The sequence below is a fragment of the Zophobas morio genome, unplaced genomic scaffold (genome assembly GCF_036711695.1).
Source record: "Zophobas morio isolate AGI-343-1 ecotype UQ-CSIRO unplaced genomic scaffold, CSIRO_AGI_Zmor_V1 ptg000024l, whole genome shotgun sequence".
NCBI classification, from domain to species: domain Eukaryota; kingdom Metazoa; phylum Arthropoda; class Insecta; order Coleoptera; family Tenebrionidae; genus Zophobas; species Zophobas morio.
In genome coordinates, this window is record NW_026972129.1 from 10,263,770 (window position 1) to 10,281,543 (window position 17,774).

Consider the following 17,774-nt stretch of genomic DNA (forward strand, 5'->3'; position numbering starts at 1 on the left):
GTCCCCCGAGAGACTAATGGTATAAACGAGAGCACCTCAACCAACTGACACGACGAACGTACCCCACAACAGAGCTCTAGCTCCAGATGAGGAAACGGAATCAGCGAAGGAGATGTCCTGGACGCCGCCTAGACCTTTTGCAGAGCACTGATAGAGAGCTGCCCCTGAGAATCGATACGAACTACCCGATGCCACTCCAGGTTGAGTGTTGAGTTTCTGAAAGCCAAACAAGTCTGTTATTCAGTGAAATTTCGGTCCCCTATCTGGGGTGATAAAGCACATTATACAAAAAAAAAACAGTGATCACAATTTGAGTTCGTAATTAATTTATACTCATAACTAATTAACTGCTTTCAGTAATCACAATGGTCTCTTTTACTATTCAACACACTGTGGAATAGACGGCGCAGGTAACTACAATCTCGCCCCCAAGAGGAAAGGTGATTACTGTTATGGTGACCGAATTTAAATCAAAACTTTCGCGCTGAAATTAATTAACAGTGGTGCGAAATCACATTTGAATAATTTGAACTTGAAAAAAAAAATTCATCAAAAAAAATCGTTAAACATAGGCAACCAAATATGCACATAGCGCTTAGGGATTAGTTCTGCATGTTTAGTCACAGGGCGGCTTGGTAGGACAGAGTGGCATGTTGAAAGCGTGAGTCATTATGTTTCGGTACTTTCGGTTCGGTGTAGTGGATGCATGGTGAAAGGACGTTGTAAGTAGCTAGGTTTAAATTAGCTGGTTTGGTAATTAATAAAAGGGGGGAAGCCTTTGTTTAACGATAATCAATCGTAACCGACGGCGTATTTTTGTTGTGCTCCTGTTAACTGCCGTAACTTTAAATTTGACGCCACACGGCCATAATAACTTGTGTATTTGCATCCAGTTACTTTAATTCAGATTTTGGTCAAATTTTACAAAGAGCACTTCTCAATTTCGCACAAACTGTTTGCACAGAACTCTTCTACAGGACCCCCTGATTACGTTCCTTACCTTCAAAAGTTGTGGAAATGCTTCCTTGTGTCAGAAAAAAATATTTAGTGTTCGCCCTATGGTTTGCACCCTATTAGTTGCGCCGCATGTAGGCAACCAACAACACACACAGTTGAACTCGCACGAATTCCAATAAATAAATGATCCACAGAGCAAGAAGTGCCACGTTTAGGGGTATGTTTGTAATGGGGTGCAGGGCGCGAAGCGCCCTGCCTCCACTAAAAACCCGATATTACACCTACCCATGTTGTTGACTATAAGAAGTTAGGTTATGTTCGAAACGACTTCCCATTGAAGAGTGTGCAAATGGGAAATTTAAAAATTTTTTTATGGCAAAAGTAAGCATTTCCACAACATTTGAAGGTGAGGAACGTGATCAGGGGGTCCTGTAGAAGAGTTCTGTGCAAACAGTTTGTACGAAATCGAGAAGTGCTCTTTGTAAAATTTTACCCAGATTTTGCTTTGTTTTTATTAAATTTGTGATATTCAAATGTTTGCATTGATTCAAAACATATGTGTAGGATTTTGTGTTTGTTCGGTTTTCAGATGTGTATGTCTGTCAATTCGCGGTTGTCTTTTCTTTCATATTTTTAAGGTGTTTTATTTGAAATGTAATAGTCAATGAATATACGATAGGGGGTTTTCAGGGCTGACGAGTAAATGCTCGCAGCTCTTTTCCTCCTAGAGAGGGGGTACGAATTTTAGCCCCATCCCAAAAATTTTGTCGATTGTTTCTTGCGCTCTCTACTCGCACGCAATGTATGCTCACTTGTATGAAAGAACGTCTTCCCGCCACTTTTCAAAATAAAAAAAACAACGTAGGTTTCCATTTTGTTAGACGATCACAGCCAAGGCCAAATTTTGAATTTTGAATTTTTCTCGCGCCTTTCAAACTTTTTCAAGGTCAATTTAAGGCGGGAAATTTGGGTTACCACACGATTTACAATAAAAATGATTCAAAAATGTATATTTTTATACTGCAAACAAGACAGCGCAAGGGCAGTAGATTTCAGTGGACTCAACTCAATAGACAGATTAGGGAACCACTAACATACTTCTAAATTTTTTAACTTCGCAATTTTCAACAAGTTATTAAAAATAGATCCAAGGTTATTTAGGCATAACTTCACTCGCTTATGAAGTAGACAAGAACATATCCAGCTTTTTGGAAAAATTAAAGAATTTGGTTTTAGAAATTTTATTTTTTATGATAAACTCCGTAAGTTTTAACATTTTAAGGAGAGGATAAACGGATACATTCTGATTAACGATTTATCATGCTTAAGATAACCTTAAAACATGTCCAATATTGCAAAGTTTCGGTTTTGCAGTTTTAAAGTTAAATTGCAAAATGTTATATAATTGGATTTTTATTTTTTCCAAAAATCTGGATGTCTATTGTAAAAAATAAAAATGAATGGAATACAATCAAAAGTATACGTTACGATTGCTAATTTTTAACGTTAGAAATCTTCGATACTGCAACATTTTTCTGCAAAAATGTTTCAACCTTTAGTCAGTGACTATGTATTTAACTCTATACTCACTGCTTTAGTTCAAAAATATGTATACGTTAAAAAAATGTATGCAACTAAACATACACCATTTGAAATATATTTCATACCACGACCCGCTAGATAATAGGGTTTCTATTAATATACCTGGCAGTGCTTTATACCTATTATTAATATCCCTAAATTACGATACTAAATTCATAGAAGTCTATTGAGTTCCAGAAGATAAAGTTGTTTTTATTAAGTAATTACAATAAATGTTAAAAATGGTTTCCTTCGTTGGCAAGACGCATATTAACTCGTCTTTTCATATTATGAAATAAATACTTGCTGCCGAGTATTATGAAGTATATTTTCAAAATCACGAGTTATTGCTTATTGCAACTCGTCATGGGTATGCTCTATGCTGTCTGTTTCTGAAAACATTGTTCTTCAAATGGCAAACAAAAAAAATCTGACACAACTTAAAACCTCAAGTAAATTTTTATTAAAACAAATTTATTTTAAACAAAAACCCAAACAAGTCATAATAATTTTGAAGACCTTCAAATCTGTCTTTAAGAGATGACACTGTCTGATCCAAAATTATAAAATAGAAATTCACCCAAAAAATTATTTTTCTGATCTGCTAAAGATTCATCTTCATGCGTATATCCAAAATGTTTTTTTTTTGCTCGTACTAAATGAACTGGTTGGAAATTTGGTTCAATTTCAAATTCCTGGGCAAGTTCATTAGCATAGTTAGAACAGCGTTGAAATCTTGATTTTCTTGAGTTTTTAAGGAAGAATACCACCAGGAATATCAAGATCAAGATTCTTTAGCGACAAAAAATTAAGATCGTAACTATAAACACAAAATAACACTATAATCTAATCCTGTCATACTCTCAGTTTCGAGAAATGACAACCACAGTTTATTTAGGAACAAGCTAGCAGATGTACGACAATTACAACAATTAAAAACATAACAGTTCAAACTGGCCGCGGCCGCACACTGTCCCCACTCCTCCGCTTCCCACTCCATCGTTACTCGAGTGGAGGGGGAGCGCATATCGGGTATATATATCGCAGCGGACCGCTGCCAATTCAGTTTATCCTCTGCTTACACGATAAAATTTCCAAGATGTATGAAATTTTCCCCTTCGTCCCGTCTGTTGAATTTGCTCTGCCAAATTTACCCGTGGAGCTTTGGGCCATCATCTTGAGGTAAGTAATATTTTTATTTTTATTATAAATTTTCACTAATATTGTGTTTGTTTCAGGTGTTTGGACCCATCTTCACTTCTAGCTGCTGCTAGATCTAACGACCTGTTGAAACAAATCGCCCAAGGAGATCCTGTTTTGAGGAAGACCATCAAGGACCAGAGGGTGTTGGAGAAACGAAGACGCCGAGAGGAGATGCTCAACCCAGGGCTCTTGATATCCATAACCAGAGATGGACCTGGAAAATTGTTTGGATCCAACGCCACCAAAATTGTTCAAAGACAGGTTCCAGCACGAGGACCAGTTACCACCCCCGAAAAAAGCGCAAAAAAATTATGAGATGTTAATAAAACTATTGTAAATATTTTTGTTTTATTTAAACTAAGAATATTTTTGTTACTAGCACATTGTATACAGGGTTAGTCACGAGAGAATTACTTCTGAAAATTATTTTTACGCAACTCAAAATACTAATACCCTGTACCACTTGATATTATCTAAATTTAAAATGAAATGCCTAATCCATGATTGCTTTGACTTTGGCAGTGTCACTTTGACGTTAAGTTTTAACATTTTTTTTCATCGTCGACTCGCCTCTAGAGCCCCATTGGATCGACGACGTACGCTCAGATCAATCTGGGCTATACTGAAGCCGTAAGTGCTCTAGCAATGTTGTTCGCCGCTAATGTGCATGTGTTAATTCGCTATCTCTGCGTCACCTAGAGCCTCTTCGAAGTGCAAATCTGCAACCTCTGGACTTCTTCGGCCATCCATTTACAAAAAAGCCGTAGCATCCCCCCAAAATGCCCAACATTTTCAACAGATTAGTGGTTAAATTATTTACTTACTTGTTTTGAGTTTGTGTTTGTAACCTTTGAATAAAATGCCATAAAAGGAATTTTTAGAAATAATTTTCTCGTGATTAATCGGGTAAGCAAAAGATCAAGAGGCTGTGATAACCCAAACTTCCCGCCTTAAAAATTGACCTTGAAACAGTTTGAAAGGCCCGCGAAAAATTCAAAAATTCAAAGTTTGGCCTTGGCTGTGATCGTCTAACAAATGAGAACCTACGTTGTGTGTTTTTTTTTTTGTTTTGAAAAATGGCGGGAAGACGTTCTTTCATACAAGTGCATACACGGTCGAGAGCGCAAGAAATAATAGACAAAATTGTTTTGGAGGGCGAGTACGGCACCCTCACAGGGGGAAAGGCGCTTCGAAGATTTACTCCTCAGCGCAAAAACCCCCTTTGGTTTTTATTCCCGGACGACATATTATTACATTTCAAACACCTTAAGATATGTGAAAGAAAAACACTCGCGAATTGACAGACATACACCTATGAAAAACGAACAAACGGAAATTCTATACATCTGTTTGGAATCAATGCAAATATTTGAATATCACAAATTTAATAAAAACAAAGCAAAAGCTGAATCAAGTAACTGGATGCAAATACACAAGTTATTACAGGCGTGTGGCGGCCGATCTCTTTTTCCCTTTTTGTTTTTTAAGTTACGGCAGTTAACAGGAGTACAACAAAAGTACCCCTGGAGCGTTGTAGCATAAGCGGAGTCTGAGCTACCGGTCTGGAACTGTTCTCCCCCCGCGACGATGATTCTATCTATCGCAAAGCCTACCCCACACGCATATCCCATGACGAACTGTGCCCTGCGGAACTAGGCCATTACGGTCGTCCAACCCGCAAAGATCTCGACTATTGGGCCAAATCGAGAAATTCACAAAGTCGGCGGCCGCCCCTGAATCTATCCAAACCTGTGGACTTGTACAGGTGGCACGATAAATCTCGCCAGCTCGACTAGGAACCGAACTTCGCTTCTGCCACGTTTTCTGTGTTATTTAACCTCAATTCCATTTTAAAATATTCAATCTCATATAACTCTGATATTAACAACAACTGAACAAGTGTTAAAGTGTCAAAGAGCAATAAACAACACTTAGATTCGCCATACAACCTTATGAAATTTCAAACAACAAATAATTCTTGTGTGAGATTAAAGTCGGACATCAAATAATTCATAGGGTAGAAACATTCATCAACAAAGTATTCACAAAACAAAACTTAGGAAGGATTTATGAAACAGAAGATCTGGTGTGAAATAAACTTGTACAAATGGAAATATTATGTGAGGTTAAAACTGTAGAACATGAAATTTACGTTTAATCAAAATTATACAACAAACAAAATTACTGAGGTTAAAATTGTGAGATTAAATAAATATAGTATGTATGAGGTGGAAGATTGCAGAGTTACCAAAATTTACAGGAGATTAATATTTGCCACACTTTATCAACGGTTCAAACAAAGAGTTTACATTATGCCAAATTATATCATGATCTAAGTGATTGGTTACTTCAAAAATAATTTACTTTGAGAGTTTAAAATACTACGAACTGGTTACCCCAACAAAACACATAATAAACAAATACAAAAATATCCAATCATCACTCCGAGGAAAAAGCGTCTCGGGGATGTAAATTCCAAAATCGTTGCGAGGAAAAAGCGTCTCGGCGATGTAAATTCCAAAATCGTTGCGAGGAAAAAGCGTCTCGGTAACGTAAATTTTCTGTAGCGTTGGGGGCATGCATTAGTTAATTAATCAATCTGGCGTCGTGAAGCATGCCCCGATGAATTAATCGTGATAACGATGATAACCACCTAAGGGGAGAAAATATCATAACCCCCCGCCAGTTCGCAGTATAATGAACTTGTTTAACTGCCGTAAATGAACTATTAACAATCTTGTGTGAAGAATTTAGAAGTGTTATAATGTAACACTTACGTATATGCATCCAGAGACCTATTCGTAATTAAACATAAGGTGTTTTTCCTGACTAAGTGAATTTCATGAAATCTTCTAGCAAATGGTTAATTTAAATAATCCTGATTGTTAAATTGTGTTTGCACTAGCTGACTATTAAGAAAAACTAGCTTGATTGGTGAATTTACAAACAAAGAAACAGATTCACAACACGTGTTCGCGTCCGACCGGAAGTCTGCAATTTTCGATTAAAAGGGCGCAAGAATTTACCGCGCGGGTTGGGGACAACTGTATCATTATGAAAAATACGTTTGATCGTCGTTAAACAAAGGCTTCCTCCCGTTTTATTAACTACCAAACCAACTAATTTAAACCTAGTTCTTACCACGTGGTTACACACACACACAGCCACATTCGTAATGAACTACCATGCCGTTTCTCTACCAACCCTCTAACTGAAATTACCCTAGCGCTACGTGCTGCCATCTAACCCAAAGATCATGCATTAACCCAGCCATGTGTCTATTTGGTTGCCTATGTTTAACGATTCCCTTTTCGTGATTGAAATTTCTTTTTTTTTTTTTTTAATTCAAATTATTCAAATGTGATTTCGCGCCGCTGTTAATTAATTTCAGCGCGAAAAGTTTGATTTAAATTCGGTCACCACAAGGCACACTGACAAATTTATTAGCGGCGCCGGAGGAGATTTCCGACTGGCTGCGGTACCACCATGGACACTCGCGTAACCTCCTTTTCCACAATTGTCAAAATGAGATTGTCAAACTCAAAGCAATCATGGATTAAGCATTTCATTTTAAATTCAGTAAGTATCAAATGGTACATGGTATTCGTATTTTGGGTTGCGAAAAAATAATTTTCAGAAGTAATTCTCTCGTGACTAACCCTGTATAATTAATTTAATAAATTGATTAAAATAATTAATTTTATGTTGTCTTTAATCAAATAAGCTAAAAATGTAACTCGTTACGTAAGAAAGCAGCACAAAAGATATGGAAGAGGACAAACATTAAGTCAAACTACTATATAAATACAGAAGTGGAACTGAATAAAACTATTCCAGGAGTTTAAAAAAAAGTCCTAAAATATAAATAAGAGGTGTAGAAGTGCATTAGGAGCTGAAGTAAATGAAAAATAACAAACCACTCGGTGAACACGAACTACCAACAACAGGGCCGCGCTTAGAGTTTTGGCCGCCCTTGTGCAAAGTTTAATTTTACGCCCCTCTTTTTAAGAAAATAGACAAAACTATAATTTTTGTGTGTATAATATATATTTGTAAACAAAAAGGGACAAGTATAGATGTGTTTATTAATATATCTTACATACATACTTACAAAAAATATTGATTTAAAATAAATCATAAAATTGCATTTTGCGAACTTTGCTTTCTGCAAAACTGGCTATTAGGTATATCAAATAAATCCAAACTAACTAAAATATTATTTTCTTTGGATTTTATAGCTAAGTCAGAAAGTCTTGTTTGTGACATAGTAGATCGAAGATAATTTTTAATAAGTTTCAATTTTGAAAATGATCTTTCACCAGAGGCAACTGAAACCGGAAGAGTAAGTAGAATTTTGACTGCAATAAAAATATTAGGAAGAGTCGAAACAAGTTTATTTTCTAAAATATATTCTAAAATAAAATGCGGCTCGTTTTTAGTTGTTGCTTTGGTTTCTAATAGTATATTAAGTATTAAAAACGGTAAGGGGTGTTTCGGAGAAATTTTTGTCTTCGACCAGCAAACCCCCTTAACGTTCGTGACGCTTATACTATTTTTTGTACGACCATCAAAAGATTTGCGTCTTTTTATCAAATTCATAAATTGAAAGAATTTATATCAAACATCAACAAGGTCGTTTTTTAATTTAAAATTTGTTACTATGGTTTCGATTAATATAAACAACAATTTTAAAAATCAGTTTCCATTTTGACCGCTGTCGAATTAGATTTGATCTGGCTTGATTTCGAGTTAATTTTCTTTCCGCGACTATTAGTGAGTGATTTATTTGCTTAAAATATCAATCATGAGTGATTCTGAAAGCGAAAATGTCGAACACGCATGGAATTTAAAATAAAAAAAATCTTGAATGCATGATTACTTACCGTTCGCGTCTTAAAGGCCCGGTTTTACAATGCAAGCTTAAGCGAGGTTCAAAGATAAGCCTTGGTTCAACTGCAGTTGTCCGTTTTACAATACATGGTTCAATGTTAAACCGCGCTCAAACGAAGGCTCAGCTGAGCGCTGATGTCAGGGTGGTTTAAGCTTCGCTCAACTGTCCATAACCTCAAATGTCTGTGCTTTATCGTTTTGGTGGTGTGACAGCATTATAATTGAAGATGGAAAATTTATTAGGAGTATTAACTGACGATGAAGACGTTTTAGAAATGATAAACATATTAGAACCGGCACGTATGCGACGACCAAAAGTTTTTCAGTTGAGAGAAAATCACTTTGAAAAGTGAAATGCTGGGGAATTTTTGAAACGATTTCGTTTTTCCAAGACTGGCGTACGGTTTATTTTGCAACAAATACAGGAGCAAATTACATCGCGAACAGAAAGAAATCATGCAGTATCACTGGAGCAAATGCTACTTGTGACTTCACGTTTCCTTGCCACTGGATCTTTTCTGCAAGTTGCTGGTGACTTTATAGGGATTAGTAAAGCAACAGCTTCTCAAATAATTAATGTTTTGGGGTGTGGAAAAGACGCTTTCCAGCATTGGCTTTTGGAATTCGTTTAAAAATGTGTAAATTAGAGGCAGTGGTTGTGGCAACAGGAGTGTTAGACAACATTGCAATTATTTTAAATGAAGAAGAACCGCCAGTGGACGCAGAAGAAGAAGCAGCGGTGAATTTTGTGAACGATGTTCTAATTGAAAACATTGGAGAATATAGTGGCAATTATAATCAGAACAATTTTGTACGGAACCAGTTCATCAGAGAATATTTTACTCATTTGCTTTTTTTGATTTCGTTTTTAGTTGCAGTAAATAATAAAATGTAATGTAATTATTTATTTAAGTTTTATTATTTAAAATATTAAATTTTTGGGCAATTAATATTTCAATCTTCATTTGGTGTTCTGCTTTATTACTTCTAATTCAAGTGCAGCTTTGTCTCTCATAATTTGCATTTCTAGTTCATGTTTCTCTTTCATGGCTTTTAATTTAAACTCTTGCTCCTTTTGGATGTATTCCTTTCGACTTAGTTCGACAAGTTCTTTGGCAGCGGCACATTGCTCTAAATTATCACTTGTCTGGTTTCCTTTACCTATACAAACAATACATTAATAAAGTTTTAAGACAAGTGTCAAACATTTTTTAATATAAATATATATACATATAATACCTCTGCGATATGGCGTGAGTGCTGAAAATTTTTTTTGCTTCAAGATTTTGGGGGAGTATTTAGCCCAATTCCCAGTTTGACCATTTTCTACAAAAATAACCATATTTGATTATTATTAATGTTTACCACTTTCTTTATTGGGACCACTTATTTTATCCATAACAGGCACTTCTCTCGAAATTGCTCCGGTTTGATCTTTTGGCATAAAACAATCTGAAATAAAGAAAAAATAGTAAAAAATTTCTGAATAAAGTGTATGTAAGGATAAAAAGTATTTACCATCATTTTCGTCATCAGACAGATTATACCGCTGTTACTTTGGAATGCTGAAAAGCATCAACATTTTAATTTTACAATACATATTATTCATAAAAATACTTATTACAGGTTGTTTCGGAATCGCCATCAAATTCGCTGCTATGCCCCATTGGTTTGGCCCCGAGAATTTCTTTTACAGCCACATCAACATCGGTGGCCTCAATACTTTGTTGTTTGAACTCTACTTCAATTTTCTTCCAACACTGATTTTTTTTTTTTTTTGATTTGCATCAGTGTTGGACAATTTACACTCCAGAATATTTCTATACTTGCTTACTAAAGATAGGAGCAAGTTTTCTTCGGATTTTGTAAAATTCGGAGCACGTGTATTACTCATCTGAAACGAAATGTTAAAAACCATCATAATCATCTACTATTAACGAGCAAATGTTACATATACACATATACGTACCCCAGTAACGCAAAAAACTAATTACTTTGCAGAATTTGTCACAAATAATTTATAATAATGTGACATGATGACATAGATGACAACAACAACACACTTCCAACGTGCTCCCAACGTGGTCTCAACTGTCAGATTCTCGGGTGCGCGCTACCAACCTAAGGAAATTTGTGGTTCAGCTGAACCGGACGATAGCGGTGTTTGTAAAACGGACGGATGAATTGAACCTCAGTTCAGTTGAACTCAAGTTCAGTTGAACTCGTGTTGAACCGGACATTTGTAAAACCGGGCCTTAGTTGTTAATCGTAGCAACCCGTAAACTGAACTTACTGCTATGGAAACCTGTACCGTAAATGATCGAAAAAGCGATGGTCGTACAAAAATGTAATTTAAAACATTTTATTTCTTCAAAAAAATCCATTGCGTCAATGTCTTTCTCATCACTTAAATCATCTTTCAGTTTTAATTCCAAATCTTTACAATTTTTTAATAGGTCTTCATCTACTATTTCCCAAAATTTAAACAAAAACCCAAACACGTCATCATAATTTTGAAGACCTTCAATCTGTCTTTAAGAGATGATACTGTCTGATCCAAAATTATAAAATAGAAATTCACCTAAAAATTAATTTTCTGATCTGCTAAAGATTCATCTTCATGCTTATAATCAAACTGCTTTTTTTTCTTGCTCCTACTAAATGAATTTGTGGAAAATTTGGTTCAATTTCTAATTCCTGGGCAAGTTCATTTGCATCAGTAAAAACATCGTTGAAATCTTGATTTGCTTTTTCATGATTTGCTTGAGTTTTTAAGGAAAAATACCACCAGGAATATCAAGATCAAGATTCTTTAGCAACAAAAAATTAGGATCGTAACTATAAACACAAAATAACACTATAATCTAATCCTACCATACTCTATTGTACTGTATTATATGTATGGTATTGTACTTTTGGAACACATTTTGAACATTTATTTTGGCCTAAAGTAACACAATCACTGCGTTCGAAACTGTCATTTTTTTATGTGTTAATCGTTTGTTTGTTTTCTTTTCTTTTTTTTTGGTAAATTTTATGGATTCGGAACTTTAACCTGTCCATTTCGAACAACATTTATTTACCAAGTTTTTAGATGAATAGTTTCACTGGATGTCTATTCTTCAATATGCTCGAAGATGACTGCAGAATCGATGTTTTAGAGACAGATAAGTTGAGATCAATTTCGAGAAAATACAACCACAGTTTATTTAGGAATAAGCTCGCAGATGTACGACAATTACAACAATTAAAAACATAACATAGTTCAAACTAACCGCGGCCGCACTCTGTCCCCACTCCTCCGCTTCCCACCCCATCGTTACTCGAGTGGAGGGGGAGCGCGTATCGGGTATATATACCGCAGCGGGCCGTTGTCAATTCAGTTTATCCTCTGCTTGCACGATAAAATTTCCAAGATGTATAAAATTTTACCCTTCGTCACGACTGTTGAATTTGCTATGCCAAATCTACCCGCGGAGCTTTGGGCCATCATCTTGAGGTAAGTAACATTTTTAATTTTATTGTAAATTTTCACTAATATTGTGTTTGTTTCAGGTGTTTGGACCCAACTTCCCTTCTAGCTGCTGCTAGATCTAACGTCCTGTGGAAACAAATCGCCCAAGGAGATCCTGTTTTGAGGAACACCATCAAGGATCAGAGGGTGTTGGAGAAACGAAGACGCCGAGAGGAGATGCTCAACCCAGGGCTCTTGCTATCCATAACCAGAGATGGACCCGGAAAATTGTTTGGACCCATCGCTAACAAAATTGTTCGAAGACAGGTTCCAGTACGAGGACCAGTTACCACTCCCGAAAAAAGGAAACGCCGTCAAAATAAAGACACTGGACCTCTGCGCAAAAAACAATGAGATGTTAATAAAACTATTGTAAATAATTTTATTTAAATTAAACTAAGAATATTTTTGTTACTAGCACATTGTATATAATTAATTTAATGAATTGATTAAAATAATTAATTTTATATTGTCTTTAATCAAATAAGCTAAAAATGTAACTCGTTATGTAAGAAAGCAGCACTAAAGATATGGAAAAGGACAAACATTAAGTCAAACTACTATATAAATACAGAAGTGGAACAGAGAAAAGCTTTTCCAGGCGTATAAAAGAAAAGATTGGTCTAAAGAGTTTAGACAGTACTTCCCTCGCTGTCGGAAACTTGACGACTGCATGCCTATTGTGTTTTTTTTTCTCATTACATTTTTGTAGTGGGAATTTAAAAAAAAAATGTGATGACGTCATCAACATTTTTGCAAGGATACGTATATCAGTTGGGATAGATGTAGTGTAATACTAAGAATAAAATTATTGTATTCCCAAATTTTCGGGAAAATGAATTGGGTCGTTTTGAATATTGATTTCTTATAATCAATAAAATAACGAATAGAGAGCGAATTTCTGTCGAGCTAGGCAAGGCCAAACTCGGTACGGCTCGTACGGGATGCGAATTCATTGCGGTTGCGGACTGCACTTCGTTTATTTGAGATTAGAATAACGCTGTTTCGTTGCACTCTGCTGTTAATTCCCGTTCTCATTTACTTAGCCGTTTGATTAATAAATCGTTAATTATATTTATGGAATTAGTACCGATTAAATTCAGTGATTATCTATCACCCGGCGATCCAGCACGTCCCCCTCTATAATCGTGACGTAGTCCGACAGAAATCCGCTGTCTAGTAATATGAGGGGCAACTGAAAATCGTTTATGTATAAACATTCTTAATTTAAGATGACAAGCGTAACAGCATACGTGAGAGTCAAACAGAGAAACTGTAAACAAAACGACCATCGGTTTTATTGCTTCGACTTCCGCTTATTATATAAAACATTGGATTTTATTTTAATTCTTGACGGTGAAATTCACAATTGGTTGATTATAAACATGTCTATTCCACATTCGCGGAACCAAGTGAGCGCATAAAACAAATGCAGGTCTATATGTTAAAGTCGATGTAAATAAGCGTGCTACCCTTATGTTTCAACCGAGTTTTTCCTTTAACAAATTTTGTGTCTACCAAATTGGGTTGGTTGGGGTGTAATACTAATAATAAGTGTTGCCTTTAATTTAATCAATAAAATAAATTGACTTCATTAATTTTTTTGAACCACCTCTTAAGAAAATCTAAAAAATATGAATGGAATGATAAATCACAAGTACAAACTCATCATATTTTTTGCATTTTAGATAGGATTTATTCAGCAAAATTTAAGGGTGACGTCATCAATTTTTTTAGGAGGGATGAACAAATACATTTTGAACAAAATTTACCATGCTTATAATAACTTTAAAATATTCCCAAAATTTCAAAGCATTCGGTTTTGTAATTGCTGATTAAATCGATAAAATAAATTCACGCATTCATTAATTTTTTTGAGTCACCCTGCATATGCAAATCCAAAAATATGAATGGAATGATAAATCACAAGTACAGACTCATCATATTTTGTACATTTTAGATACGATTTATTCGGCAAACTTTTGACCTGACGTCATCAGTTTTTTGTAGAAGATAACCAAATATATTTTGACTAAAAATTTATTATGCTCTTTATAACCTTAAAACATCTGCAAGATTTCAAAGCATTCAGTTTTGTAGTTCCTGATTAAATCAATAAAATAAATTTACGCATTCATTAATTTTTTTGAGTCACCCTGTATATGCAAATCGAAAAAATTTGAATGGAATGATAAATCACAAGAAGAGACTCACCATATTTTGTACATTTTAGATAGGATTTATTCAGCAAAATTTTGTGGTGACGTCATAAATTTTTTAGGGGGGACGACCAAATACATTTTGATCAAAAATTTACCATGCTTATGATAATTTTAAAATATCTTCAAGATTTCGAAGCATTCGGTTTTGTAGTTCCTGAGTAAATCAGTAAAATAAATTTACGCTTTCATTTATTTTTTTGAATCACCCTGTATATGCAAATCCAAAAAATATGAATGGAGTGATAGATCACAAGTACAGACTGATCATATTTTGTACATTTTAGATATGATTTATTCGGCAAATTTTCGAGCTGACGTCATCAAGTTTTTGGAGGGGATAAGCAAATATATTTTGACTAAACATTTATTATGCTCTTTATAACCTTAAAACATCTGCAAGATGTCAGAGCATTCCGTTTTGTAGTTCCTGATTAAATCAATAAAATATATTTACGCATTCATTAATTTTTTTGAGTCACTCTGTATATGCAAATCCAAAAACTATGAATGGAGTGATAAATGACAAGTACAGACTCATCATATTTTGTACATTTTAGATATGATTTATTCGGCAAACTTTCGAGCTGACGTCATCAAATTTTTGGAGGGGATAAGCAAATATATTTTGACTAAACATTTATTATGCTCTTTATGACCTTAAAACATCCGCAAGATTTCAAAGCATTCGGTTTTGTAGTTCCTGATTAAATCAATAAAATATATTTACGCATTCATTAATTTTTTTGAGTCACCCTGTATATGCAAATCCAAAAAATATGAATGGAGTGATAAATTACAAGTACAGACTCATCATATTTTTACAGTTTAGATAGGATTTATTCGGCAAACTTTCGAGCTGACGTCATCAATTTTTTGGAGGGGATAAGCAAATATATTTTGACTAAACATTTATTATGCTCTTTATAACCTTAAAACATCTGCACGATTTCAAAACATTCGGTTTTGTAGTTTCTGAGTAAATCAGTAAAATAAATTTACGCATTCATTAATTTTTTTGAGTCACCCTGTATATGCAAATCCAAAAAATATGAATGGAGTGATAGATCACAAGTATAGACTCATCATATTTTGTACATTTTAGATATGATTTATTCCACAAACTTTTGAGCTGACGTCATCAAGTTTTTGGAGGGGATAAGCAAATATTTTTTGACTAAAGATTTATGATGCTCTTTATAGCCTTAAAACATCTGCAACATTTCAAAGCATTCTGGTTAGCAGATTAAAAATTAAATTTCAAAATGTTGTTTGATAATTTTGATTTTTTTTCCAAAAATCTGGACGTTTCGGGTGAAAAGTCGATTCGGCGTTGTAAACTACATGTGTAGGACTATGTTATTTTATACAATTGAAGACCCATTTACTATGTACAATTTTGAAGTGACGTCATCGCATTAGTGGTGGGGATGATTAGACAAATTTTGGTTAGCGTTTTACCATCTACATGATATTCTTAATATAAGTACAAAATTTCACAACAATCGGTCGAGTACTTTCGGAGATTATCTGCCTAATAAAAATCCGGGCCGGCAGACGGACAGACGGACAGACGGACGGACAGACGGACAGACAGACGGAAATGGGAGACCTATTTCTTCGTCTTCTAGGGGTCATGAAAGATCGAGAAAACGTAAAAGTAGAGAGTCGGCCGACGGACTCGATTACAATACTTCCTTTGCTTACGCTCGGGAAGTAAAAATCTAAAATACACATAAGAAGTGCAATAGGAGCTGAAGTAAATGAAAAATAACAAACCACCCGGTGAACACGAACTATCTTAATAGAAATAATAAGCGGAAATGAAGCCATAGAAAAACTAAATGACACCTTTAACATGTGTCTTACTCAAGGAAGAATACCACAAGGAATATGAACATCAAGATTCTTTAGCAACAAAAACATTAATATCGTAACTATAAACACAAGATAACACTATAATCTAATCCTACCATACTTTATTGTACTCTATTATGTGGTATTGTACTATTGGAGCACATTTTGAACATTTATATATTTATGTCTAAAGTAACACAATCACTGCGTTCGAAACTGTTATTTTTTTTATGGTAAATTTTGTGGATTCGGTACTTTAACCTGTCCATTTCGAACGAGATTTGTTTACCAAGTTTTTGAGATGAATAGTTTTTACTTCCCGAGCGTAAGCAAAGGAAGTATTGTAATCGAGTCCGTCGGCCGACTCTCTACTTTTACGTTTTCTCGATCTTTCATGACCCCTAGAATACGAAGAAATAGGTCTCCCATTTCCGTCTGTCTGTCTCTCTGTCCGTCTGTCTGTCCGTCTGTCCGTCTGTCCATCTGTCTGCCGTCCCGGATTTTTATTAGACAGATAATCTCCAAAAGTACTGGACCGATTGTTCTGAAATTTTGTACTTATATTAGCAATATCATGTAGATGGTAAAACGCTAACTAAAATTTGTCTAGTCATCCCCACCACTAATGCGATGACGTCACTTCAAAATTGTACATAGTAAATGGGTCTTAAGTTGTATAAAATAACATAGTCCTACACATGTAGTTTACGACTCCGAATTCAGTTTTTACCCGAAACGTCCAGATTTTTGGAAAAAAAATCAAAATTATAAAACAACATTTTGCAATTTAATTTTAATCTGCTAACCCGAATGTTTTGAAATGTTGCAGATGTTTTAAGGCTATAAAGAGCATCATAAATCTTTAGTCAAAATATATTTGGTTATTCCCTCCAAAAACTTTATGACGTCAGCTCAAAAGTTTGCCGAATAAATCCTATCTAAAATGTACAAAATATGATGCGTCTGTACTTGTGATATATCACTCCGTTCATATTTTTTGGATTTGCATATACAGGTGACTCAAAAAAATTAATGAATGCGCAAAATTTATTTTACTGATTTACTCAGGAACTACAAAACCGAATGCTTTGAAATCTTGAAGATGTTTTAAAATTATCATAAGCATGGTAAATTTTTGATCAAAATGTACTTGGTCGTCCCTCCTAAAAAATTTATGACGTCACAACAAAATTTTGCTGAATAAATCCTATCTAAAATGTACAAAATATGGTGAGTCTCTTCTTGTGATTTATCATTCCATTCAAATTTTTTCGATTTGCATATACAGGGTGACTCAAAAAAATTAATGAATGCGCAAAATTTATTTTACTGATTTACTCAGGAACTACAAAACCGAATGCTTTGAAATCTTGGAGATGTTTTAAAGTTATCATAAGCATGGTAAATTTTTTTATCAAAATTTATTTGCTCATCCCCCCTAAAAAATTTATGACGTCACTCCAAAATTTTGCTGAATAAATCCTATGTAAAATGTACAAAATATAATGAGTCTGTACTTGTGATTTATCATTCCAATCATATTTTTTGGATTT

At 34.6% G+C, this 17,774-nt stretch overlaps 3 protein-coding genes across 4 annotated transcripts; 2 read left to right on the plus strand and 1 right to left on the minus strand.

Annotated features, from left to right (window-relative positions):
- Window positions 1–3,302: 3,302 nt before the first annotated feature.
- On the plus strand, window positions 3,303–4,056 carry LOC135135602 (uncharacterized). The gene is made up of 2 exons (XM_064064696.1): window positions 3,303–3,720; window positions 3,777–4,056. Exons 1-2 carry the CDS (start codon window positions 3,638–3,640, stop codon window positions 4,054–4,056), a joined length of 363 nt encoding a protein of 120 aa, XP_063920766.1. The 5' UTR covers window positions 3,303–3,637.
- A 5,465-nt stretch (window positions 4,057–9,521) lies between these two features.
- On the minus strand, window positions 9,522–10,804 carry LOC135135100 (uncharacterized). 2 transcript variants are annotated; one of them, XM_064064087.1, is made up of 5 exons: window positions 10,601–10,804; window positions 10,256–10,525; window positions 10,150–10,196; window positions 9,871–10,065; window positions 9,522–9,792 (listed from the first exon to the last, which is right to left on the minus strand). In XM_064064087.1, the coding sequence occupies exons 4-5, from the start codon at window positions 9,971–9,973 to the stop codon at window positions 9,593–9,595; spliced, it is 303 nt and encodes a 100-aa protein (XP_063920157.1). In that variant the 5' UTR covers window positions 9,974–10,065; window positions 10,150–10,196; window positions 10,256–10,525; window positions 10,601–10,804; the 3' UTR covers window positions 9,522–9,592. The 2 variants fall into 2 exon arrangements, with proteins under 2 accessions (XP_063920157.1, XP_063920155.1); XM_064064085.1 differs by having other exon boundaries at window positions 9,871–10,083.
- A 1,243-nt stretch (window positions 10,805–12,047) lies between these two features.
- LOC135135603 (uncharacterized) lies at window positions 12,048–12,499 on the plus strand. The gene is made up of 2 exons (XM_064064697.1): window positions 12,048–12,130; window positions 12,187–12,499. The coding sequence occupies exons 1-2, from the start codon at window positions 12,048–12,050 to the stop codon at window positions 12,497–12,499; spliced, it is 396 nt and encodes a 131-aa protein (XP_063920767.1).
- The last annotated feature ends 5,275 nt before the right edge of the window (window positions 12,500–17,774 follow it).

Excerpts from the sequence above, each read along its gene's own strand:
- LOC135135603 (XM_064064697.1), top strand. The coding sequence starts at position 12,048 with ATGTATAAAATTTTACCCTTCGTCACGACTGTTGAATTTGCTATGCCA. Across the intron at positions 12,131-12,186 it reads CTTTGGGCCATCATCTTGAG|GTGTTTGGACCCAACTTCCC; the intron begins GTAAGTAACATT and ends TGTTTGTTTCAG.
- LOC135135602 (XM_064064696.1), top strand. The coding sequence starts at position 3,638 with ATGTATGAAATTTTCCCCTTCGTCCCGTCTGTTGAATTTGCTCTGCCA. Across the intron at positions 3,721-3,776 it reads CTTTGGGCCATCATCTTGAG|GTGTTTGGACCCATCTTCAC; the intron begins GTAAGTAATATT and ends TGTTTGTTTCAG.
- LOC135135100 (XM_064064087.1), bottom strand. The coding sequence starts at position 9,973 with ATGGTTATTTTTGTAGAAAATGGTCAAACTGGGAATTGGGCTAAATAC. Across the intron at positions 9,793-9,870 it reads ACTCACGCCATATCGCAGAG|GTAAAGGAAACCAGACAAGT; the intron begins GTATTATATGTA and ends TTGTTTGTATAG.